The sequence below is a fragment of the Eulemur rufifrons genome, chromosome 7 (assembly GCF_041146395.1).
Source record: "Eulemur rufifrons isolate Redbay chromosome 7, OSU_ERuf_1, whole genome shotgun sequence".
Lineage (NCBI taxonomy): Eukaryota > Metazoa > Chordata > Mammalia > Primates > Lemuridae > Eulemur > Eulemur rufifrons.
In genome coordinates, this window is record NC_090989.1 from 121,257,472 (window position 1) to 121,284,466 (window position 26,995).

Sequence of the window (26,995 nt, forward strand, 5' to 3'; positions counted from 1 at the left end):
AAAAAAATCAATGTCCCAGCCATTTGAATGTGATGGTGAGATGCAAATGAATGTCAGGCAAATAGCTATTTCACATTAAAGAAAACATAATTAGGTTAGCTCCAGCCCTCTATGGCTCACATGCCTTTGAAGAACATGAAGGCAGTGTTTCTTTCATTGAATCTTGTTTAACTTGAAATTTTTTAAGTCAACCCTAATTTCTTTTTATAGTGGGAGGAAAAAAATGTACCAAAAATGCCTATCAGCCTAGGGGTTTTTTTGTTTTGTTTTGTTTTGAATATATATAAATATGTATTTCTTGATATTCATATACATGCAGAAACTTTCCAGCAGGTTACTTACAAGCAGATTATTCATAAATTAGACATGTAGAGAAATACAGAAAATGAAAATCTAGACACCTCCGAGAAGCTGCTGTAACCATGGAGACCATTCTCGTAGCTGTAGTGTGAAGGACAAAAAGAGCTTGTGTTCCCAAATCTGGCCTCGTCATGTCTCTCACTGCTAGATCCACAGAAATGAGACCCAGCATGCTTCTCCTCAGGAAGGAGGCGCGACCGCGTATTACAGGGAAGACAGAAGAAACAGTCCGCTGCACAAAAGAAGGAGTAACTCTTGAGTTATTAGAACAGTCTGAAAATGCCAACCCGAGGCTGGAAGGGATGACCTCCAACGTCCCTTCCAGTCCGGAGAGTTTGTGATGCCGTGTCTCTGTGAACAGATGCTGGCAGGCGGTGGGCCTGCGGTTGTCAGCGACAGAACATGTGAAGGGCCCTGCTGGGGAACATCTGAAGGGCCCTGCTGTGTTAAGAGCCTGCCCCTGGAGCCCCCGGCAGACTGCGCTGCTGGCTCCTCTCTCGCCTGAGGGCAAGGGGCTGGAGAAAAGCCCAGCACAGGGACCGGAGGGGAAGCAACAGCCTCCGACAGGCTGTTGGTTCTCTCTGATTTTGCAGGCAGGAATAGAGAATACTAAAAGTCAACTGGGACGTCCCCTTTTGATTGTCCCACAGGCATCTCTGAGTCAAAAGATGCTAAAATGAAGCCATCTTTCTCTCCCAAGTTTCTTCCAATTCCTCCTGCGCCCCCAATTCAGCAAATGCATCCCCATTCACCCAGATACCTAATTCAGACTCATAGTGGTCACTAGTGACTCCTTCACCCCCTGAGTAGTGAAATGAAATCCGGTCCCTTCTGGACGTGTCTCATGTCCAACCTGCTCTCCCAGCTCCAGCTCCTCTCGGTTCCCAAACCCTGCCGAAATGTAGGCCCTCGTCATCTCAGCTCCACTGATGGGATTGTTTCCTGTGATGAGACGAAGCCCACCTGCCCTGTTACTGTCCCTGCTGGCCTCCGGTAAAAGCACTAGAATGATTGGGTTGCATTCAGACAAGGCTTCCACGGATCCTTCCAGAAGAAGCTCACCACCTCTGGAGAAGGCCCAGCTGGTGTCAGGCACTGGTAGAAAAGGTAGGCCTTCAGACAAAAACTGGTTTTTATAGAGAATCCGGGCAAAGACCAGTCTCCCCCTTTTTTTCTAAAAAGACAAGGTGCCGAGATCCTCACTCCTGGGTGATGGTATGCAAGATGGTTCTTCCCATCACAGCCACGTGGGGAACTGTGGCAGGGTCCAGGGAAGAGCCCAGCCTGCAGGTGAACAAGATACGCCTTGAAGTCAGATTCTGCACGTCCGTGGCTCACAGATTACTTCCCTGCTGTCCTCCTAGGCCAGCAGCACACTGCTCACATGTCCAGGTGCGCCAGCTGGATCCCCTGGGGAGCAGACACTGACACACAGTCAGGAATGCAAACGTGTGCTGGAGGGCACCGCCTGTGAGAGGTAAAAGGGGAGGAACCAGGACTGGACAGAGAGACTGTCAGACCGTGGTGCAAATCTGACCAAGATCAGTCAACCCAACAGGGAGTTCCAAAGCAGAGATTTTTTTATTAGAAGAGTCCCAAGCTGTGCAGAAATGGCCAGGCCCTAGAGAACTCATTATGCTCAGCCACTGGCTAGGGGCTGCCTGGCAAGAGCTTGGCCTCAGTACAAAAGCTGAGAAAGACCCTGAAGATGCTAACAGCTGGAGACTCTCAGGTAACGGCACTCCTGGCCGTTAATCAGCAAGTGCTTTCCAGGAGAAACACCTGCACAGTGTGCAATTTGCCACACAAATTTATTTGCCTATGCTATAGGGGACTTAGGGAAGATTGGGTGAAGGCTCTGGGGCAGAGGCAGCACCATCAAAGCCATCTTGGATCCAGTGATCACTGGTGAGACTTCATGAGGTGGTTTGTGGAAGGGACAGAGCAAGGCTCCAGGTCTTGCTGCCTCTGTGTAGGAAGAACGCCCTCCACCGGCCTGCCTTCCAGGGGCTGCAGACTGCTTTGATGGAAAGCAGCTTCATTCTTCCTGCTCCCTTGGCCTCTTGCCTGCCACCCAGGGCAGCCTCAATGTGACAGCCAGAAGGATCTGTCCATGTTACACTCTTACTTAAAACCTGCCAGTGGCCCCCCATTGCTCCAGAATGGGGCTCAAACCCCTACTCTGGCCTTACATTGCTTTCTCTCTTTGTCTCTCCCCAAGGGCCCCCGAGCATAATTAATTAACTGCATGACACCAGGCAAGCCATGGACCTCCTGCCAGCATGCTTGTGCACACGCTGTCACCTCTTAACATGGGTGCCTTTCCCTCCCTCTCTCCCTGGAGAAGCCCTTCCTGGCCTCCCTGCATCGGGCCAGCCCCCCACTCTGCCAGCTCCTTCCAACTTCCAGCCCAGCGGAATCATCTGCCCGTCCTACGCGCTCACTCACCCTTTGTGGCTCCTCTGTTAACCCAGCACTTTCTACGAGAGTCTGATGGAGAAGGTGCTTGGAGGTTCTTCCTCTCATTGTGAATTTCTTGAACACACACACACTTTGGTTCTCCTTGTTGGCACAAAGTAGGTGATTGGTAAATGCTTGGCAAGTGTTTCCCTGGGAAAACTGAGAGGGGAGAGGACGATGGGGCCAGGGAAGTACCGCAGCTCAGTACCATTCACTGAGCACAGGTCAAAGCAGCTTTTCTGTATACCAGGACTGGCCCTTGGGCCTTTTTTCCCAACTCTGGACGCCACAGCCTGGACATTGCAGAGTTGAGAAGCCCAGATTCTCTCGGGGAAGGCCACACCCCAGGGAAGGGCTGGGAATGTGGGGTGGGACCACCACCCTGGAAAGGCTCAGGATGCAGTTAGTGGTGGTCTTCAAGGCAGTACGGGCCCCTTTACCAAGAATGGCTGTCCGGACTTATTTATGAGGCTCTGAAACAGGACAGACACTCCACAGCACGTGACCTGAATGTAGGCCTTCAGCTTGACCAGAGAAGAATGGCCACCCTGCCTGTGAAGGTGAGGGTGGTCAGAGACTCTTTGGCCGTGAACAGTTTTATGGAATTTTCTCTAGCCAGTTTGGTTTCTGCCCCAGATTTTCCCCCATGGCCCTGTTAGAAGGAGAGTCTATAACCTAAGCTCGATGCTTCTGTTTAACCCAGAGTAACACACAAATACAGATAAGGGCATCTGCCCATCCAGCCCACCCACCCATCCAGAGACCGCCAAACGGACATTTCCAAAGCTTCTAAAACCCCAGAAGAACCTGTGATCTCAGGAAAGAGCTACAAAATCGCAAATTTGGTTATTCAGGACCTAAAAGCATAAACATTTTCTGCTGGCAAAGCCTGAGTTTGTGGGACTGTCTTCAGGAGGGTTGCTATTTTGGAAAGCAACACTCAAAGCTCCTGGTTTCTTTGCACATAGTTGTCCTCCAGGTTGATCCTCTAAAGAGAAGCCCCTGCAGGATGAGGCATGAAAAAGACAGAGCTGTGAGGTGCTTGGTCATCCAATGGCAAAGCTGAGCCCGGAGGTTTGAGAACGAGAAGACAACCTGGACGGGGCATCCAGAGATATTTCGTCTCTCGGCTTAAACCAGCTCTCTAGCTGTTTGGTCCTTGCTGCCTGGAGCCCTGGGTTCAGAAGGATTCTGAGGTTACATCTGGGCTCAGGAAAGAGGGCCCTGATTAGCTAGTGATCCCTAGACACAGGGTTGGAAAGTGAGATGTGCCGTGTATTTGCCAATCCTGACTTAACGGCAGCTGAATCAGGGCTGAGACCAAAATAATGCAGAAGATTATTCAGACCAGTGGGGCTCCCTGGCTTCCAGCAAGCCAGCCCACCAACTGATACCCAGCCAGCTGCCAAACCGTAGGTCCAGGGTCCTCTGGAGGCGTCCTGACCATCGCTGGGCTCCACTCAACAAACATCCCACCCAGCTCAGAGCACACAAATATCACTCCAGGGAGAAGGAGCCCAGGCTGAACTTGTTTGCTCGTTCAGCCCCATGATTAAGCAGTGCCTTGCATTTAGAATAAGTGATCACTAAACTTTTGAAGTGAACATTGACTTGTCATTTCAAAAATGAAATAATAGATCACTAGGCTATGCCCATGGCTGTTGACCAAAAAGGTTGTTGAGTTACAACATCCTAGGTAGTCATTTCCTTGTTTTGCTCAGCGAAGAAAGCATACGCACAGCAGCGAACTTCTTTGTCTTTGCGGGAAATGTTTATTTACAGGAAGAAGAAAATCGCCACCTGGCTGCGAGTGCGCATGGTGTTGGCCTCCGGGAAACAACCAGGGCTTGGGCGGCCGATCTCTCAGAGGAGTGCCCTTCTCGGGGAGTCTGCCGCCCTGAGCTTGTGCTGGGATTGCTTTGTTTCCATCAGGCGGAATGGCTGACTGCCTCCGTGACACAAGGAATCAGCCATCACTTCGCCCCGGCTGTGCAGGGACCAAGGCGGTGACGCTCCGCTCCAGGGTGGCAGGGGCAACTGCGGAGAGGCTGGTGGCATGTGGACAGAGGAGTGGCCACAGCTGCAAATGCTCAAGAACAGTGACTAGTGACATGCAGATATCAGGAGTGAAGAGCCTCTGGTAGCTCCCGTGGGGGTGAAGGATGGCGATGAGGGAAAATGAGGAAGCATTTATTCAAAATGAAATGACTGCAGGATTACACATTGCCTGGTGAACACTTTGCTGATACATGTATCAGCGTGTATTTGTTTGCATGAGAATACTAAGGAGATCTGGACATTAATGTTGACCATTATATTATTAAAAATTAAATGAAGCCAAGACACTAGAGGCACTTGAAGGCTGTCCCCTCCTCTCATACCCTGGGTGACAGTCCCGCCCTCGGCACTGGGGCAGGTGTGGGCACCACGACCCCTGTGGTGTCCATTTCACAAGCATCAGATCCTCTTCCTCATCTCCCAGGAGAAGCACAGTGGAGAGAGCACGTGAACCTGATGGGGAAAGGCATCCACTCTGGCAGTAAAAGGTTCACTTGACATTTCTAAGGCTCAACAGAGCATTGAAAGTATGTTCCAAAAAGAAGCAAATGGAAAGATGGCCTCTTAGCCACTGGCCCCCGTTTGACTGAAAGCTGTCTTGCACGGTCAGGACCCATTAACGTGTGATGGAAGCCTCGAGTTTCGCTCCATAAACATCGATTTGACTTGGGGAAGACTCGCAGCCAACTGGGGCCCACCCTCACGGAGCTCTGGCTGGGGAGACCTGTGGCTCAGACCCTGTTTGACAGCAGACAGGACAGCGTGCACAGACGCTGCAGTCGGCTGCCGGCAGCCTAATCCCAGCTCGGCCATCTCCCGACTGACTTTCACAAGTCACTGAAGCTCCCTGTCTTCGTGTCCTCATCGGTAAAATAGGGATAGTCGTTGCACCCACCACGTAAGCTTCTTTTTTTGTATATGGGGATCAAATGAGTTAACACCAATACAGTCACCAGAAAAGTCCCTGGCACAAGGTAAGCACTCGGGAAGTGTCAGCTGTCATCACTACCACGTCCTCACCATCAGCGTTATGATGATGGTGACTCAAGCCCCCCATAAAATCACAGCAGTCACTGATTTTAGCCTCTAATTCAACACAGAAACCCGATCTCCAACACTTGGCCACCCTGCCTCTCCTAGAACCCTTCCAGGGGCCGGAACTCGCCATCCCACGAAGCAGCCATCCCATTACTGGACACCTGTGTCACAGGCCTTGTCTGTACGTAGCTGCCTTAAATTAGAGCCGTGGAGCCAACCCGCCCACTGGCTCGGTGAGCTTGTCTATTTATTCTGGGACCACCATATGGCAGGAGCCCTGAGTCACCAGTACAAAACCCAGCCCCAGTCTGGGGGTTCTGGCGACGGGGGAGAAGCAACCGCAATAGACAAGAAAGGGGACCCAAAGAGCAGAGGGAAAGAACCAGAAAACCTCCCATCCAAGACAGCCTGCAAAGCGGCTTCAAATCCCATGAAGAAAATTAATGGCTTAAAAAAATTAACAAAAGGTTTTTAAAAATACAATCTGCATACTGAATGGTGAAACCACCCCACACCCTGATATCACTTATCTCCGCAAACGTAGCCGTCTGGATTTTATCATCCAAGCAAAAACTGGAGGACTCTTCTCTGAGAAAACTGATCAAGAAAAAAGACCTGCAGGTACTATTTGTGGACAGCACCCCAGGGAGAGGCCAGGATTCCATGTGGCCACCTCCGGAAACCTGGCCGGTCAATCCTTCCACACACACACACAGTTTGCAAATGGCATTTGTGGTGGCTTAAAAAAATGCCCGTGAATTCTTTGGAGCTCCTGACTTCAAAAGGTAGAGCCGGATTCCCATTCTCTTAAGTGGGAGCTATACTTAATGACTCTTCTCACAGAATGTGGCAGAAACGATGGTGTGTGACATTCAAGATTAGGACATAAGAGGCATTATAGCGTCCTCTTATTCTTTCTCAGGTCACTTGCTCCGGCAGAGCCAGCTGCCAGGCTGTAAAGGCCCCAGGCACCCTCTGGAGAGGCCGCGTGTGAGTGGCTGAGCCCTCCTGCCCACAGCCATGTGTGGGGCTGTCCTGGAAGCAGCTCCTCGTGCGGATGCTGCAGCCCTGGCTGAGTCCTTGACTGGAACCTCAGGAAAGACCTGAGCCAGAACCACCCACTTAAACCATTCCTAAATTCCTGACCCTGGAACATTGAGGTCATAAAAGTATTGTTTGAGGCCGCTAAGTTCGGAGGTAATTTGTCACACTGTCATAAATAACTAATACAGCATGTTAGTTAATCTTAAACAAGAAAGGACTTCCAAAGATCCCCAGACTTGAGGGAAATGTTTGACCTACAGGAGCGAAGGAAGAGAACAATAATACTAACAAATACTGTCGGAGTGCCTAGTTTGTGCCAGAATCTGCTAAGGATTAAATTATTGAAGACATCATTTAATTAAATTTCCCAGGATTGTGGGACACTCACAGAGTGATGAATGAAAACAGATCGATTTCAAGGCTGATGATTACAAATTTCAGAGCACTAGAGACAAACAGGTTCCTCCAGGGATGAAATACTGCAAGTCACCTGCAAAGGATCAGGAATCAGAATGGGTTCACCCTTCACAGCAGCACTGCAAGTGAGAAAACGGGGGAGCCACGTCTTCACATTCTGCAGGAAAATATTTCCAACCTGCAGTTCTACCCTCAGTTCAAATCTCAATCAAGGGTGAAGGTAACATAAGAACATTTAATGCATTCAGGGTCTCAAAGAAAATCTACCTCCCACGAGTCATTTCCCTGGCAGAGTGCTCCACCCGATGCGGGCTGTAGACCAAGAAAGAGGTACTTCGGGGACCAGGCAACTCCTGCGCAAAGGAGAGACAAAGGGAATTCCTCGGAGAAGGTTAATGGAGGGTGTCTGGAGAATGGCTGTGCAGTGAGCAGGATGAACACAGTCCAGACAGGCACGGGGCAGACCTGTCCAGGAGGCATGTCAAGGGGAAAATAAAATGGGACTGATAAAGTGGTCACCTGATGCAGTTGATATTATTGAGGGAATTTTCTAGTGCCATGGAGAAGTTTGGAGGACTATTTAGTAAAAGATATGCAGAAAACTAAGCAAATGCTAACTCCATGTGGAAAACCTGTACAAAAAGGTAAATGTGACTATAGTATGCTATATGTCGCTATTTACATGGTCATGATAATGTACATGCTGAATGTTGACGTGTTAGACACAGCGTTTGCACATGTGACCACCATTCCAACCCCGCTCTCTCTTTTCCATCTCCCACTCAGAGGGAACAAATTCCCACCTTCTCTTAATAGTGCTTGGAAGATTTTTGTAGAGTCTTGCATATCTTTTACCAGATATATTTCTGAGTATTCACAGGTGTATTTTTGATGATGTGGTAAATGGTATCAATTTTTAAGTTCATTTTCTAGTTGCTTATTTCTAATCTATAGAAATAAAACTGTTAAAAAAAAGAAATAAATAAAACTGTTGTTGCACATTGACCTTGTATCCAGTGATTTTACTAAATTTACTTATTAATTCTAATAGTTTATAGGGAGATCCTTTTGGATTTTCTACACACAGAATCATGTTGCCTGTGAGTAATTTTTTTTTTCTCCTCCCTAGTCATTCTACCTTTTAATTCTTTCTCTTGTCTGATTGTGCTGGGTAGAAATCATGATGATAGTGGGTATTCTTGTTCCCAATCTCAGGATAAAAGTGTTCAATATTTCACCATTCAGGAGGATGTTAAACAAAATTTGCATGCTTGGAATAAACTCAACTTGGTCATACTATGTTATCCTTTTTATATATCAATGAATTTGATTTGGTAATATTTTCTTTAGGATTTTTACATCCATGTTCACAAGAAAGCCTGCACTTTTCTTTTTCTGAAGTGTCCTTGTCAGATTTGGTATCAGAGTTATGCTGGCCTTATAAAATGAGAAGAAAATTGTTTCCCCTTTTGTCATTCTCTTAAAGAGTTTGTGTAGGCTTGTTTTTTCTTTAAAATATTTGGAAGCATTCACTAGTGAAGCCATCTGAAACTCCTATTTTCTTTGTTGGAAGTTTTTCAATTACAGATCAATTTCTTTACATTGTATATGACACCAGATTTTCTATTTCTTCGTGTGTCCATTTTGTTTGCTGTGTTTTTGAAAGAATTTATTCATGATATTTACATTTTTACATTTATTGGCAAAGAATTGTTCATGCCTTTTTGTTAGTGTCTATAAGATCTACTTTTTATTCCTGATACTTCCTATTTCTACATTTGCTTCTCTTTCTTAATCAGTCTAGTTAGGGGGTTTATTAATCTTATTAGCCTTTTTAAAGAACCAACTTTTGACTTTGCTGTTTTCTCTATGGCACATCCGTTTTCTAACTCATTCATTTCTACTTTTTATATCTTCCTTCCTTCCTTCACTCTTTGGGTTTAACCTGTTCTTTCTTACCTTATCTTTTTAAGATAGACATTTAGATCATTTATTATCTCAACCTTTTTCTTTTCTAAAATATTCATTTAAGGCTACCAATTTCCCTTTCAGCACAACTTCAATGGCAAACTAAAAGTTGTAGTATTTTCATTATAATTCAGTTCAAACTATTCTCTAATTTCAATTGTGATTTCTTTCACCCATGTGTGTTTACAAATGTATAGCCCAATTCTCAAACATTTGGGTATTTTTTAAAATACATTTTGACATTCATTCTTAGTTTAATTCTACTCTTGTCAGGGATTATATTATTTTAATTGTTTGAATTTGTTGAGTCTTTCTTGTATCTCAACATATGTTCAATATTAGTTTCATGTGTACTTGAAGAGAAGCATATTCTAAAATTTTGGGGTAAAATCTTCTTTATGTGTCCATTAATTCAAGTTTGTTAATCTTGATTTTCAAATTTTTCACATTCTTTCTTATGTTGTACTTACTATTTCTAAATGTTGCTGAGAGAGAAGTGTTGAAAACATCCATTGCTGTCATAGATTTATTTATTTTTCCTTTTATATCTGATAGGTTTTGCTTTTCTGAGGCCATATTATTAATTTAATATAGATTTAGAATTTTATATCTTTTGGTAGATTGACATTTTGATCATCACTAAATCTTTCCTTTTTTTATCTGATCGTGCTTTTGTCTTGAAGTCTACTATTTCTATTTCTGGTTTAAAAACAAGTGTTTTTATGAGGTATTGAGTTTTGTCAAATGCTTTTTCGCATCTATTAATATTAACATGATTATATAGTTTTAAAAATTCTGTAAATGTGGTATATTAGTTTCTTATGTCGCTATAACAAATTACCTCAGAGTTAGTGACTTATAACAACACAATTTTATTATTGCTTGGTTCTATAGTTCAAAAGTCCAAAATGAGGTTCACTGGGCTAAAATCAAGGTGTTAGTTAGCAGGACTATGTTCTTTTCCAGAAGCTCTAGGGGGAATCAGTTTTTGTGCCTTTCCAATTTCTAGAGGCTTCCTGCATTCCTTGTCTCATGGCCCCTTTCCATCTCCAAAGCCACCACTGGAGTCCTGCTCACATCACATCACGCTAACACTCTTCTGCCTCCTCTTCCACACCTGAGGTCCCTGTGATTGCATGAGGCCCACCCAGATAATCCAGGATAATCTCCCTATTTTAAGGTCAGCAGATTAGCAAACTTACCTTAATTTCCCTTTGTCATGTACAGTAATCACAGGTTGCAGGGACTAGGATACAAACAGCTTTGGAGGGCCTTCATTCCGTCTACCAAATTGGTATCATGTATTATCCTTTTGCTTTATTGATGGATTTGATTTGCTAATATTTGGTTAATGATTTCGCCATTTATGTTCATAAGTGATATTTATAAGTTTCTTTTCTTATAGTATCTTTGTCAGGTTTAGGTATCAGGGTTATGTTAGCTTAATAGAAAAAGTTGAAAAGGATTCTTTTCTATTTTCTGGATGGATTTAGTTATGGTTGGTATTATTTCTGTGTGTGTGTGTGTATGTGTGTGTGTGTGTATGTTTTCTGCCTCAGGTTTATTCATACAAGGAGCACAGAGGGACCCTAGCCCCATGCAGACGGCAGCCCAGGGGGTCACACCAGTGCTTCTGTCCTCACGTTGGCAGACAGAGGCCTCTACTCTGGAGCCTTCATGGGGGCCTGGGCATCTCTGAGTGCCTGAGCTAAAGCCAGAACTGAAGCTGCAGCTGAAGCCACACCTGGGCTTTGGTTTGATCCTTGGCCTTTGACCAGCAAAGCCTGAGATACTTGGCAATGTGGGCACGAGCAGCTTCCCAAGCTTGGGTGGGCAACGTAGTCAAGTGGACTAAGCCTGTGGCTGACACCCTTTGGGATCGGGGGCTTAACCTCCTTGGGCTTAATGAGGGCCTTGATAGCCTCGGTGTGTGCGCTCAGGGCTTCAGTGGTGTTGGCCTGCGTCTTCTTCAGGCCCTTCTTGATGTGCTTCTTAACAAAACACATATTCCTCAGGAACTTGGGGTCCACCCCCTTAAGAGATTCATATCTTTGTGATCATGGTTTCCTATTGCCATTTCTGTGCCACGTTAGGGACTAGTTGTGTGCAGTGTGGTTCTTGGATTTGGCCATGTCTGCAGCTGCCAGTGTGCCTGGGATTGGAAGAAAAACATGTGTGTTTGCTTTTAAACATCTTTATTAACATATGAATTAGAGAACATAAAATTCACTCCACGTAAGTGAACACTTCGATAATTTTCATAAATTCTTAGAGTTGTACAGCCATCACCATAATCCAGTTTTAGAACATTCCACTTACCCCAAAAAGCATCCTCATACCCACCCACAGCCCCAGGTAAGCACTGATCTATAGATTTGCCTTTCTAGATTTTATATAAATGGATTCATACGATATGTAATCTTTTGGCTTCTTTCACTTAGTATGTTTTTAAGTTTCAACCATGCTGTAGCATGTATCAGTACTTCATCCCTTTGTGCTGCTATATAGTATTCTGTTGCATGGACACCCCATATTTCTGTTCATTTACCAGTTGATGAATTTAGATTTTGGCTATTATGAGTAATATTGTTATGGACATTCAAATCGTGTCTTTATGTAAACTGGGCACCGTAGCACACTCCTATTATAATCCCAGCTTCTCAGGTGGCTGGGGTGGGAGGATCACTTGAGCCCAGAAGTTCCAGGCCAGCCTGGGTAACATAGAGAGACTTTGTCTCTACAGAAAAATTTAAAAATGAGCCGGCCATGGTGTCACATGCCTGTGGTCCCAGATCCTCAAGAGGTTGAGTCAGAAGGACCACTTGTGCCCGGGAGTTCAAGGTTGCAGTGAGCTATGATCGAGTCACTATACTCCAGCCTAGGTGATACAGCAAGACCCAGTTTCTAAAAATAACAATAAGTTAAATAATGTCTTTATATATACATACATATATGGATATATGCTTTCATTTCCATTGTGTAGGTATGTAGGAACAGAACTGCTGTGTTGAACATAGTATATGAAGAACGCTTACCCCTTGATAATAAGAAAACAATTTAAAAAGTTTTGAATACGCATTTCACCAAAGAAGACATATGAATGGCTAATAAGTGTATGAAAAAATGCTTAACCTCTTTAGTCATTAAAGAAATGCAAATTAATACCACAGTGAGGTATCACAGCACCCGCGGTATGGCTATGATCTGAAAGACTGATGGCTCTCAAGCATCAGTGAGGACATGGTTAAACTGCAACCCTCAAATGTTGCCTATGGGAATGTAAAATGGCTTAGCCACTTTGAATAACAGCCTGGTATTTTTAAAAGTTGAATATAAACCCAGCAATTCAGCACATCATTCCAGGAAAAGTGCAAAAACAAAGTCTGTATAAGCCAACCTTACCCCCAGGACCTGTAAGTAACCTTGCAAGGTGCTCATTTGCTGGTTGCAAATTTTATGTGTGGTGTTACCATATATACCTCTTATACTGCATGAAATCACGCTATGTGTGTTTTGTGGATGTGTACGCATATAAAGATACGGTTGTGAAGTGTTAACACCATTACCAGGATAGCAGTTGTTTCTGGAGATAGAAGAAAGGGTGTGGAATTAGAAAAGGCCACAAAGAAGTTTTTGGTAATCTTTTATTCTATATAAGTTTTGAAGCATATATGATGAAATGTTGACATTTGTTAAGTCCAAGGGAAAAAAATCATCCATTCCACTATTTTTAAAAAGGAATCTTTGCCTAACACAAGGTCACAAAGATTTTCTTTTATGTTTTTTTAAGAAGTTTTTTAACTTTAGTTCTTTATGGAAGTCACTCTATTGTAAAACATGTCCCATTCTCCCCAGAAAATTGAAGGAACACATGGCGACAGGGCGGGTGGCCAGCTTCTGTGGCTCCAGTGTCCTTTGGAGCCCTGCAGACAAGGAAGATGGCTCTCCCCCTGCCCACTCTTTCCTGGGGGCCTTGCCTATGGTAATGACCATGGCCCCAGGTCATCCTTATTTCCCGACACAGGTGTGGGCAGAGGTTGCAAACTTCACTATTCAGCCTGCATAGCATTTTTTAAAAAAAAGTTAATTGGTGTTCACATTTAAAAATTAGGAAAACTGGCATTAAAAATTTCACCAGCCAGCTTTTTCTGAGAAGCCCAAGAACACCTCCACAGGGAGCCAAGTTTCAGCTCCTCCCTTTGGATGGGCTGCCTCTCCAAGTCTCTCCACGCCCACCCCTCTGTTGTCCCCCAGACCCTGAGGCCAGGGTCAGCTGCCTGCACAGATGCTCTCCTACAGCTGCCCTCTTGGGTGGCTGATGTTACCTGCAGGGTCCCATCTACAGCTTTTCCATTCTCTGCCCAATTCACCTGGCTTCGTGACAGCCTTGATGAGTTAGGATCATAGTCCACATTCTGCATATGAAGAAACTGCCCAAGGGCGTACAGCTGCTAAGTGGCAAGCTGGCTTTGAGGCTTGCCTCCCTGCACTGAGACTCATTCCACAGGGCCCATTGCCGTGGGCACTGGGGCTGTCTTCAAGCCCTGTTGATGCAAATTGCTAAGGGCACAGGTGTGTTACTAGTCCTGCCATGTGCACTTTTCAGAGGTTCTGGGAGCAGGAAGGGAGCTGGCATCTTTGACTCCTGTGCCGGCATCTTCAGGGAATAGCAGGAGCTCAATCTTCTAAGATGAGGGGTTTGCTTGATTAATGTTTGATGAATGAATTAATAAATGGATAAACTGTCATCTGAGTAGCCCACATATGTTTAACCATTAATCAAAACAGATTTTAACTGCAGAAATATTTTAGCAGAGTTATGCATAAAGGAAGAGGAGAAGGGGCTGGCCTACAGTGTCCTACAACCCATGTCATCCAATGGTCCAACGTTTAAGAGACTTCTCCTATGAAAAGCATAGGCAATATTTGCACCTCTGAGGTAAACTGGAAAGAATTTAAGGGAGTCTATATGGCACAAAATTCATTACATTTTCTCTGCAATATGTAATTATGAAGATAAAAGTAAAATGCAAGTATTAGAAAAGACAGAATTTATATGAAACTTCCAATACAATCTTTGCAAAAAAAGATGACTTTAGTGACAATATCTTTAAATTCTTCATAGTCCTCATTGATGAGCAGCTTTGCAAATTAGTGTTGATTTTCTTTACATTTATTCCAAAATTACAACAATACAGATTGTATGTAAAGACCCTAATTGACATTCCTCTTCTTTCATTGACAAATTGTTGAAATTCTTAATAATACTATGGATAGATTTTTTAACCCAAACACTTTTAGATCCAGTGTTTAACAATTATGAGAAACACTTTCTTGTTGGATCAGGCTCCCTGCAGCTGGCTTGGGGTGAAAGGCAGCAGAGTACACCAATAGCAGACAGACAGAATTGACCGACACAGTGCTAAATAATACTTCTGGCCTTATTTGTAGTATTTAATTTTAGACCAAGGATCCAAAATATATGTCTTGAGATTCTGAAAAGATTCAGCAACTGTTGGATTGTTTTGTAAAGACAGGTCTGGGACGAGTTGCACCCACCTGAGCTCTGCCTGGTCTCCCAGCACCAACCTCCCCCCTTTCCTCTCTCACCCCAGTCCCAAGGGGCAGCACTTGGACTGTGCACAATGCTCCTGGGATGCAACGGGCACTCACTCCTCCAATGGTGCTATGGGTCCCTTGTCCACAGTGGACGGTAGCACCCTCTTTAGCTCTGCCGAAGGAGATGTCTGAATGGTCCAGCTTCTCCTTGGTCACATGCAGCCCACCCAAGATGCTCCATATCACTCACTGGGCTTGTGACTGGCTCCTGGGAAATGCAGAGTCCCAAGAAGGGAATTCTCACCCTTCTGGGCTTGACTTTACTGCTCCAAATGCTGAGGGATTCCAAGATATCAGGGTCTACCCATAACCCAGGTAGGATGCTCTGGTTATTGGACGCAGAACAATAGTTCTCTAAAATGTCCCAAAGTATGCCATGAGTGAAAAAAAGAACGATCCCTTTTTTTTGGATAAGTCAATTTGTTATCTCAGCCCACTTAAAGACGAAGTCCTTAGAGTCACGGTTGACCCTAAGCCCAAGTACTGCCCCCTCTAAACAAGTGCATGTTCACAGGAAACCAGAGTGACTAGGTACTCGGTAAAACATAAGTAAGCCTCTAAATTCTTAACCTGGAGTCCACAGACAACTCCCAAGGGGTCCAAGGATACAACTGTGGGCTCCATGAACTTGGACGGCAAAAACTGACATCATTATTTTCAATAACTTCTAAATAAAATTTAGCTTTTCTTCCATTATGAATATAGGCCATAAACCACAGTAGTGCTAGCAGAACCTGTGGCTTTATTCCAATAGAAATCACAGATATTTTCATATGTTGCAGACATCTCAAAATATTATTTTCATGCATCACTGCTTAAAAAGCAGGGTAGGTGACAGACTTGCTACTCCACCACTCTGCCAGAGGAGTTCCTGGCACACAAAAGGTTAAGAACCTCTAAGTACCTAAAGCCATCAGCTCTAGCCCATTTGGGAAGCAACTGGGGAGGACAGTGAGGGGGAGAGAGGACTCCCTCTAGTCCATCCAGGGGCTGACCTGGCCCTGGGGGTACGGTGCACTGTGTTTCCCATTCTGCTTTGGTATGTTCTTAAAGAACACTTATTAATACTTTAAGCATTTCAGTCTCTGGAAAATAGTTTGAGAAATGTGGATTTAAGGAATGACTTTGCCTGGGAAGATAGTGGAATTTCTTGGTGTTGTTACACAATATGTTAACGTTAAATCTTTTTGGAGCAAAATTAACAGAGCAGGTGATGCCTTCTTTCTTAGTTTACAAGTCATAGCTCATGCAGGAGGTGGTCAGTTGAACACATCAGGAATCTAGAAATTTTCCCATCCTTTGCTCAGGCCCAGCATTTGCTAATGTGATGAGGCTGCTGCTGAGGTTCCACGCTGGACCTTTCACCCAGGAGAGGGGATCACTGGGGATGCCTCGGGGCTCCTGCCCCAGCCACCGCCCCCTTGGGTTACACAAGGGCCTGCAGGGTTGGAGTTTTCGCTCCTGTTGGGACCAAGGGCTGTTCTCAACCATGGCTGAAGGGACTAATTGGAAGATAACTCTTCTGGTCTTGCGTGTGGTATTTGATTTAGGCTGAGGATCTGAAACACGTGCTCTAGATGGCAGAAAGATTGGGGGACCTGTGGTTGTTTATGCTATACATCAAGGGCAAGACAATGAGCTGGCCCACCCAGAGACCCCGATTGCTTCCAAAGCCAGTGCCATGAGAATCAGGACAGCTCAGGGACTGGCAATGAGCCATCCATACTGGATGCCTCTCAAAGGAGCAGCTATTCCAAAAAAAGAACTGTCGAAGGGTGTCTTAGCTGATGTGTTTTCCAAAGCCGAAGAAACAAAGCAGGTTGAGGTAATGTACCTGGCTTTTCTTTCTCTACTCTGCCCAGTCATGCTTGTGGAGACACAGAGAGACTTGCCAAGCAGTCTTAGGGCACAAGTCCAATATCCTCACATTTCCACATCAGTGGTCTTTAACCCTCTCCAAAGCATTCTGTACATAGCCCTCCCCCACCACTGAGGTCAATGCCAAGCATCCTTGAGCCTCTCCTTATACTATATTTAGCCAAGAAACTGCCAGGCTGATGAGTGGACTTTGCTGCCTGCACCCTTCGTAACCTGGAAGCTGCTCCCCTAGCAGGCAGCAGCTCCAAGCCGCACTCCTACCAGGACAGCAGGAGCCCCTGCGGTGCGCAGGCTCAGGCCCTCTGACCCATGCTATCTTGGGTGCGGAGCCGCCCCACACCCCAAGCAGTCATTCACAGGCGGCGCTTCACCGTCCACTCTCCCCAAGAGGGGTGCCACTGATACTCAATGTGAGCTGAGAGCTGAAAATAGGAAACTTAGAATAGCATGTGCTATATGTGCTGTGATGTTTTCTGAATATAAACTTGATTTTTTTAGGTGTTGCCATGCATCAGAGACTTTTTTGGTCACAGAGTTATTAAGACATAATTCAGATGCCATATAATTTAGCCATTTAAAGTGTACAACCCAATGGTTTTAGTTGTGTTATATTCAGAGCTGTGCAACCATCACCATAATCCGTTTTAGAACATTTCCATAACCCCAAAAAGAAACCCCATTCACTTTAGTCCCCACCCCACCACCAGCCCCCTTGCAACTACCAATCTAGGATACTTCCTGTCTCTATAGATTTCGCTATTCTGAGCATTTCATATAAGTGGAATCATACAAATTTTTTTGTGATTTTTTTGACTTGCTTCCCTCACTTAGCATGTTTTCAAGGCCCAATCATGTTGTGATATCAGTAGTACTTCCTTCCTTTTTATTTCCAAATAACATGGTATTACATGGATATACCACACTTTGCTTATCTATTCATTAGTGATGGACATTTAGGTTGCTCCCATTTTGGGGCCATTGTGAATAATGCTGCTATGAACATTTGTGTACAACTTTTTCTGTGCACACGTTTTTATTTCGCTTGGGTATATACCCAGGAATGGTATTGCTGGATAATATGGCAACTCTAAACTTAAATTTTTGAAGAACTGCCAAACTGTTTTCCAGAGTGACTGCACTGTTTGATATTCCCATGAGCTACATATGAATATTCCAATTTCTCTATATCCTCAATTTGTTATTGTCCAGCTTTTTATTATAGTGGGTGTGTAATGGTGCCTCATTTTGGTTTTGATTTGTATTTCTCTGATGACTAATGATGTTGAGAATCTTTCATGTGCTTATTAGCCATCTATATATCTTTGGAGAAATGTCTATTCCAGTGCTTTGCCCATTTTTAAACTGAGTTGTCTTTTTATTGTTGAAAAGCTTGAATTTTGAATGACTATTCAATTGCACTTTAAAACTCAGCTCCAGCAGGAAGAGTTTGGACTTTTCCAATTTCATGACTTTCCCCAGGAAACAGGATACCTTTCTGGGAGAATTCTAGTCCCTAAAGTTGTGATTCTTAAACTCTTTTTGGCTCACAGATATCTATCTTTAAGAATCTAAAAAACTATGAACTATACTATGAAAACTATGAACCCCTTCTCCAGAAAAATGTACACATGCACATTTGTATATTTTGCATTTAATGTCAGGGAGTTCGATCATTGCCTTGATTAGGTTTTCTTTTCACAAGAGGAGCGTAAACCCACTTCTGATTCGGTGATTATCAAATTATTAAACCTGGCCTTAATAGGCAACATAAAAGTCCCAAATTCTAAGTTTCCATGGAGAAAAAAAGTGTGAACTGTGTTGTTTGAATTACCAAAATAGCTTTCACAGAGAATTGCTTTGAAGGCCTCCACTCCATCATTCCTCTCAATTTGCCCCATTAATCAAGCCCGGCCACAAGAGCTTTATACCATAAAGTGTGGGACCCTCTCAGAACAGGTTCCTCCCAAATTGGACTTCTGCCTTATGCCATCAACCCACACTGAAGAACACTATAGGGAATCTGTAAAGGTTATTTTATTACCAGTTATGAAAGTGTTGTAGGACCTCTCCTAATGTTCATACGCCTTACCAAGAAGTGCTTATAGGCACGCTCAGAAAAAGCTGTGCTTCTCTTAAACCTATGGTCTGTTTTGATCTTGTGGGTACCATAAAACTTTTAAGTGTTTTCTCTTCTGCACTTGCCCCTCAGAAGCTTAGAGGTAACTTAGCTGCCTGCCTCCAGCAACTGGACCAGACAACTGGATGCATTTGTGAATCCAAGTGTATGGCCTGCAATTTCCCTTGGCCCTGATTCCACTGTTTCTTTCTGATGCATTTTTGTATGCTATCTCAAACTGTTGTGGGACGAGCTGACAAACTTCTTTTTCTAACCTCTGTCATCCTGCACTCCAATGCTATTCGTGACAACTGTTTGCTTAACTTATGTCCTCACTGACATAGGGCTGATTTTATGGTTATTTTTCTCATCTGCAACTTTTAGGCACTAGACTCAGGGGTATTTTGCAAACAGAAAATCATCACCCATAGTTTACCAGGTGCTATGTGGGTATATGAGAGATAAGATAAAACTGTTTGGAGTTAAGTAGACATCATAGAAATGCAGTGTTGTAGTATTTTTTTCTATTCAACAAGATACTTTCATAGTACAGACTATGCCAGGCATTGTTCTAAGTGCTTTAAAAATATTAACTAATTTAATTTTCATGCACACAAAAAACTATTTATTGCCATTTTACAGATGAGAAAATTGAGGCACAGAAGGGTTAAATTGCCCAAGGTCACACAGTTAATAAGTGGCAGAGGTAGGATTAAGAACAGGGTCATCTGCCTGCAGAGTCCACACTCTCTACCTCTAGGCTCTGCAGAGCCAGGGCTCTGGGACCCTCCACAAACCACCTAAACCCTCCTCATCAAATGGAAACAATGACACTCATGTCTCCTAAACTTACTGAGATCAAATGAGGCTCCACGGGAAGGGAGTGTCCAGCTCATAGTGGGAACTCAACTTTGCCCTCTTCAGCTAAAATCGTATAGGAATCCAGAAATGAAAATTCACTGGAAATCCAGGGCAAGAGAAGTGAGATAACTCACCCAACAAAACATCATCTGTAAAGACCAAAAGTAGACTACAGACCTCTCATCTTCTCCTCTCATTTGGGTAGCCTGATCACTAAGGGATTTTGTAAAATGTGTGTTAAGAAACTAACTCAAATTTAGTTTTGACACATTTTAATATTTAGCATATCTTTGTGAAAAATGAAGTTATTAAATTACAGTCAAATGTCCTGACAAATTTAGACAATTAACTACTTCAACTTTAGATAACAGTATGAATTTAAGGAAATACTTCATGATTCCTTAAGTATTTCTAGTGACTGCAGAGTCCGTCATTGTTCCTTCAGGTCAATACACACTATGAACATTTCAGAAACAGGTCGTGGCCTGCAGATTTTAAGCTGAAGCCTGGGACCATCTGCAATTCAGAAATCCCTTACATTGGCACAATATTTTTAGAGTCTGCAAAGCCCTTTCAGAAATACATTTTCAGTAAATCCTCTCAACTCCATTAGGTGTTATTCCCATTTTACAGATAAATACCACAAAGCCCAGAATGGTAGTGATTTCATCCATCCAGTATTCGCCCAGCGTCCATTATGTGTCAGGCAGCACATAACGGCTGACTGAGGCTGTAGGCGGGACCCGGCCCCTGACAGACAAATGAAAGAGGATGGCAGTGTGGTCAGAGCTCTGGGAGGAGCACACAGGCTGCTGTGAGAGCAATGAAGAGAAATTCTCCCTGAGTCTGGTCAGGTGGTGAGGGGAGCTTTGCCAAGGCAGACAGAGTGGCCGAGTGAATGGGGTGTTTTAGGGGCACGTGACACGATGTGGGAAGAGGGGGCAAACCCAAAGGACAGCATCTACAACAGCACGAAGGAAACCGTGTGGTGCCCCTGAGGAAGGACATTGGCCCATGGGTTCAAACTATCTGAGCCTCTCCTAAGTGCTGGGCTTGTGCTGGGTAATGAGCTCCCACCACAACCCAGACAAGCCAAGTCCTTGCTCTCAAGGAGTTTAAAGGTAGAAATAGACACAACAAAAACATAAACCAAGTAATAAAATGATTTCAGGTAGTGGTGAGTACTAGGGAGGAGAGAGGCAAGGCAGTGAGCTAGAGGAACTGGGAGAAGCAAGCCTGGGATGCAGTAGTCAGGGATTGCCAGGGTGCAGGCCTGAGGAGGGGAAATGCCCACCACGGGCAAGGGGAGAGAGAGGGAATAAACTGCCTGCGAAAGACCCCAACAGGTTAAAGCCTGCTGCACTCAAGAAACATGAAAGAGGCCAGCACAGGGGGAGCACAAGGAAGGATGATGCAGTGGGTGATGCAGGCAGGGCCCAGGCCCTGCAGGCTATGATAAGCAATTTGGATTTTATTCTGAGTGCAGTAAGTCTTGTAAGAGTTTTAAGGAAAGTAACGGTGACATTGTTTCATTTACATTTCTAAAGGACAACTCTGGAGGCTCTGTGGCGAACGAATTACTGGTGTCAGGAGTAGGAGTAATGCCAGTGGGGAGGCTACTGGCTGAATCTAGGTGAGAGACTGAAGCAGTCTGGATCGGGGTAGTGGCAGTGGAGGAGAGAAGTCGTTGGGTCTGAGACAGATTTTAGATGCAGAATTGCCAGGATCTCCCAAATGATCGAATATAGAGATGTGGGTAAGGATAACTCCTAGGAAGTGGCAAACATGCTGCTGTGTCCTGAGATGGAATCGTAGCCAGAGGGAGGATCAAGAGTTCTCTCTTAGAAACGTTAAATGTTTATCAGACATCCAGGTGAAGATACCTCACAAGTAGCTAGGTATCTAAGACAGCAGCTCTGGGGAGAGGTCAGGATTCGTTATGAATGTAGGGGTCCCTGTCCCACAGATGGTATTAAAAGCTTGAGAATGGAATGGAAAATTCTAGGAAAAAGTACGTTGAGCTAGAAAAGCCATTTCAAAGCCCTAGGGGGCATGGACATAGAGGTTAGAAGAGGAAAAGCCACCAGAGTAGAACGAGATGGAGTGGCTGGCGAGGCAGAGAGGAAACCAGAAGAGCAGCCAAGAGAGAGGCCCACTGTGTCGAGTGTGGCTCAGAGACTGATTAGGTCTCTGGTGACCTCAAGAGCAAGAGAGCTGTTTCACGGTGGGGACGAAGTGGGGTTGGTGAGGGTTAAGAAGAGAATGGGGCCAGAGGGGAGGTGAAGAACTGGAAATAGTTACTGTAGACCACGCTTTTCAGAAATGTCTGGGTGATGGGGAGCAAATACAGATACAGAGGTGTATGGAATTGCGATTGTTGATGTGCTTTTAAAGAAAGAGAATCGCAGGAGCCAGACCCTCGGCCTGGCAAGTACACTACACTTCAACTGCTTGTCTCTACTTGCACAATCTAGTTCTTTTGCTGGACCTGTTTCCTGTGATCCTCAAATGATGACATCCTTCAGGGCCCCAAGCCCAGCACCCTGCTCTTCTCTCTCTCCAAGCCCTTCTTGATGGATCTTATCAACTCCCACAGTTTCAAATGCCTCCAGCAAGCTGACATCCACACCTTTGTCTCCCATCCAAAGCTCTGCTCAGCAGTACAGACGCTCAACATTTATTTCCACTGGATGTTCCATGGGCACCACGTGCTAAAGCCAGCCCCTGCCCCCTCCCCCACCTCTCTCCTACTTGAGTTTTGAGCAAGAGAGTGCTCCTTACCAGGGTTCTTCAGCACAGCCCCCTTTATCCACGTCACCAGCCCCACTGGCGAGCAAGTGGCTACAGGCTCAGTAAATAACCAGCTTAACTGGCTAGTAAGTGGCAAAACAAGTCTATCAACCCAGATCAGTTTGACCCTTAAAACTATGCTGCTACTATACACTTCGCTTAAGCTTAAGTTCCTGCAGTTACTTTATTTCCAACATGCATCATTAAATCTTTATTAGTACATAGCTATTCACATTTAAGTCAGCAAGATAAAGTATAACCTTATAATAAATATTCATATGAGAAAAAAGTCTATCAAAATGGTTTATTCTCACCAATCACTGTTGGAGGAAGTCCTTCAAACGAACCAGTGCAGTGAAAATGTCTGAGGAAGTATCAATTTTTCAGATTTCTTCACCACCGCTTTAGTATGTATCCTCTTTGTAATTTTGTATGTTCATGTTTTTAAGAGCTGCTACTTCAAAGGATAGTAACTCTTCGGTGTTTATTTTTATTTCCAAGTTTGTGATTTTTTAAGGGCTACTTTAGGGCTGTGAATTGTCTCACTGTCTTTTCACTCTCTCTTTTAAGTTCTTCAATATGAGCATCCAGGCGCTCCAGAATATGATGAGACCTCAGCTCCTCCTCTTCCAAAAATCTGGTAGCTATGGAACCGAGCGGAGACACAGGCAAAGAACACTAGAAGAGAATGTTGACATGTTTAGGTAAACTAGAACATTGTATTTCTAAGACACACTGTTCATGATATTTTCTCACTAGCAATATTAACAGATGATTTTTTCTCCTGAAAAGGTATTTTTAATTTTCATGCTAATGACAAGAGCAGTAAAATAAAAAGATCAGTAAGTTCTATAAAAATAAACACAGATCTCTCCCTTTCTGACCCAAGTTATATTAATGTAAAGTGTCATGTAAATATACTAGGTATTGGTCTGAAGAATATCTCAATTTAGACTTATATACACTTCTATACTCCAGAACAGACTACAGTTAATGCCTATTATTTCAAATTCACTTTAAAAACCTAAATATGTCACTTTCATTTTAAAGTACCAAAAATTTGCCAAAAATAAATTAGATGCCAGCTAAAATCAATATTTTGTCTTCTCCAGAATTCCAGTCCACAGTCTCTTATCTGAAACCCTTGGGGCCAGTGATGTTTCAGAATTCTGATTTTAGAAAGGTAATATAGGACATACGGCATATATAGTCAATCTTCATCCACAGTGGTTGTGTTCTACAAAGTCACCCTGAACACTGAATTAGCAAATCATTGGCCCCAGGGGAAATACACACATACAACACAGACACACACACACACACACACACACACACACACAAACACCCTTCATATAGATTATAATGCTAAATACTAGAGATAGTTCTGGCAGATTCTATATTCTTTATTTTACAAAAGAGACATGACGTTCAGAAGTGATAAATGACTCTCCTGAAGCCACCCTACTAACCGGTGCCAGGGCTGGGATTAAAACCCTGTCCAGCTGACCCAGAGGTGAGCTTCTTGCACTACACTGGGCTGCCCCTACCATCTCTGTCCTTGGTCACCCCCGCATGAGCGCTGAGACAAGAGGGCAGAGCGCCATCTGGCTCCACCTTGGCTGGGAATGTGCAAGGCAGCTACTCAAACATTTTGCCTCTCTGCACATGCCCACAAATGACTGTAGAAGTGCCACGAGTATCACTTTGGGAGTTATGAATAAAGTTTAGGGAGTAGGAGAACTCACAAATACAGAATCTGTAAATAATGAGGAGTAACTATATCACCCTAGTGGATTTTGAGATAACATCCCATAATCAAACACACTGATATTTTTGAAGCAAAACACACAGATACTCACACTAAGTGGGATAAAGTTTATACATATTATCATACCAGCTCAGGTCAGGGACGGTTTTGGTGCCAAAATGTTTTGCTGCTAAACTTAGGAAGAAGGTTAGCTTTCAGGGCTTCCTTGGATTTCAGAATTACATATAAGTGGGGACTTAGGAACTTTCACAGGTATGTGACCATAGCAGGTGACAGGAAATGAAGGGCCCAAGGCCGGTGCTTCAGCGTAGAAGGCAAAAAAGTGGTGCAGTCTACACAGCAGCGGAAGGAACAGGGGCCAGCAAAGTGTCAAAGGCAGCCTCTGCCTCCAGGACCACTGTCTGTGGTCCCCAAGCCATGCTCTGCACATGTCAGAGGTCCTGCCTTCTCCCACCTCTGCCTACCCCTGTTCCCCTTCCCAACAGTTCCTCTTTTCCTCCTTCACTGTCTGTGCCTCAGCACCATCTTGGCTTCCAGAGATACTCCTCGAACCAACCGTTCCAGTGGAAAACTGAACCTCTCTGAAAAAGGCAGGAAGGGAATTTCCAACTAGGGTTAAAGACAATAAATACCTATATTTCAGAACCAGCATGTATTTTGAAAAGTAATGTTGGCGGAATGTGCCTTTACAAACAAAACCGTAAGACAGAAATACATAGGAATAACAAAGGGTACTTAGGATACAGAACCAGTAAGGAAAAAAATCACCCTCTTCACCCTTAAAATAAAAAATAAAATTGAACTAAAATAACTAATAAACTAGTAAGATCAGAAAGTTTCCATACCGAAGACATAAATTCTTCTTGGTCATTCATACTCTCAGATACAATGTCAGAAAAATTGGCGTCACTTGTATCTAGCGCTGAAGGCAAAGAGTGAGTTTTACACAGAAAGTAGGAAGGCAAAGAGATGGTGGAGCTGCCAGGGCTGATTTGAGGGCTCAGGGGGCTCAGGACCCTGGACACAGGGTCTATACTATCCAACGCTTGTCCTCTGGGAGAACGAAGACCAGTTTTGTAGTGCTCTGTCTCTATTCCATCATTTCTGTGCTGGCCACGGGTTGGCCTGGATAGTAAATTAGAAAACAAAACAAATAAAAAATTGTAGCAACTTGTCTCTTTCCAAAAGAAATGTTGTAGGAAGTTCACTTTAAAATAAACAAGCTAACTCATAAGGCTAAAATTTACAAAATGAGCAGCCCACTAAGACCAGGTGTTCTTTCATTCACTCAGGCCCCTGCCCTCACACATTTATAATATTTCAAGGAAGACAAGCAAGCTGCCAGCGTTATGTAGTATAGTTGGTGCTGGGACAGGGAAGATATCAGGCACATGAGAAGGCCTCTAACCTCACTGAATGGTGGGGGTAAAGGTGTTGAAAGGCTTTTGGTAAGAAAACATGTAAGGCATACAGTATGAGCTGAAGCCAGGTGGCTTTTCATTGAATGCTTACTTCTTAGGGTAACAGCCTACAATTGATTGACAAAAAATACAAAGGAAGCTTTTTATTTAAAAAAATAAATTCTATTTCTTATGGTGCGTGCAAGCAGGGTTGAGGAGGTGGGAGGCAGCACGAAAAAGCTCAGGGGAATACAGAAGTTTACACCAACATCCAGAGTGTACAAAACTAAAGCTTTAATGAAAATGCCATACAACCTCCCCTCCATTTCTTAATCTGTTTGTAGCTTTACTGATTGTGCACACTGTGCTTCAGAATTAAACACAGAATCCTTTCATGAAGATTTAATTTCTGTCAGAAATTATTCTCAAAGAAATGAAAAATATATTGCATCAATACACATTTTAAATAAACTTTTAAGTGCGACGTGCACTGTCTGGGGAATGGACACGCTTGAAGTTCTGACTCGGGGAGAGGAGGGGTGGGGGGAGGGGATGGGTGTATACCTACATGATGAGTGCGATGTACACTGTCTGGAGAATGGTCACGCTTGAAGCTCAGACTCGGGGGGATGGGGGGACATGGGCAATATATATAACCTGAACTTTTGTACCCCCATAATAAGCTGAAATAAAAAAAATAAAAAGAATGTAAAAACAAACCCCCCCCCAAAAAAAAAAAACAAAGCCCCTGTAAGTGTGTTCTCAAATTAATGAAGCCAACTCTTTTTCCCAGTCTAGGATAATGAAAAATTACTGATTTTCACAGAGCTGGCTATAATTCACCTGCTCTGAACAGTGCTTTAGATTAGAAATAAGCTGTGAATTAACTACCCCCAGGATTTCCTAAAGTAGTGACTTAGGGTTACAGGTGGAGAGAAAGAAGCAACTGGAAAAAAAAAAAAAAAGAGAAAGAAAAGAAATTTTACTTGAAGTCTGTATTCTTGAATTCAGTTGTTGTGCTGTGTGTTGGTTTAAAAATCCTGTTATTTTGTTTTTTGCACATCTGAACAGAAATCTCCAACTGAGATTTGGTATTCATCAAATCTTTCTGTAGTTGTTGATTTTCAGACACTAATTTATTTAATGCCTCAATATAATTCTCCTGGAGGTCTGCTAGTGAAATCTCTTTTGCCTAATAAAAAAGAATACTCGAATCAT

The 26,995-nt window shown here is 43.8% G+C and overlaps 1 protein-coding gene and 1 pseudogene across 2 annotated transcripts in view; both read right to left on the bottom strand.

Moving 5' to 3' along the window:
* Positions 1-11,006: 11,006 nt before the first annotated feature.
* LOC138386667 (large ribosomal subunit protein eL29 pseudogene) lies at positions 11,007-11,477 on the bottom strand (annotated as a pseudogene).
* An 11,415-nt stretch (positions 11,478-22,892) lies between these two features.
* Positions 22,893-26,995, bottom strand: part of CEP63 (centrosomal protein 63) — a 48,509-nt gene continuing 44,406 nt past the window's right edge. The window contains exons 13-15 of one of the 2 annotated variants that reach the window (XM_069473218.1): positions 26,764-26,969; positions 25,223-25,502; positions 22,893-23,287 (exon numbers count right to left, since the gene is read on the bottom strand). In XM_069473218.1, the coding sequence (XP_069329319.1) occupies positions 23,129-23,287; positions 25,223-25,502; positions 26,764-26,969 (645 nt within the window). In that variant the 3' untranslated portion in view covers positions 22,893-23,128. The remainder of the gene's footprint in view (positions 23,288-25,222; positions 25,503-26,763; positions 26,970-26,995) is intronic. The other variant, XM_069473219.1, reaches the window with a different exon arrangement.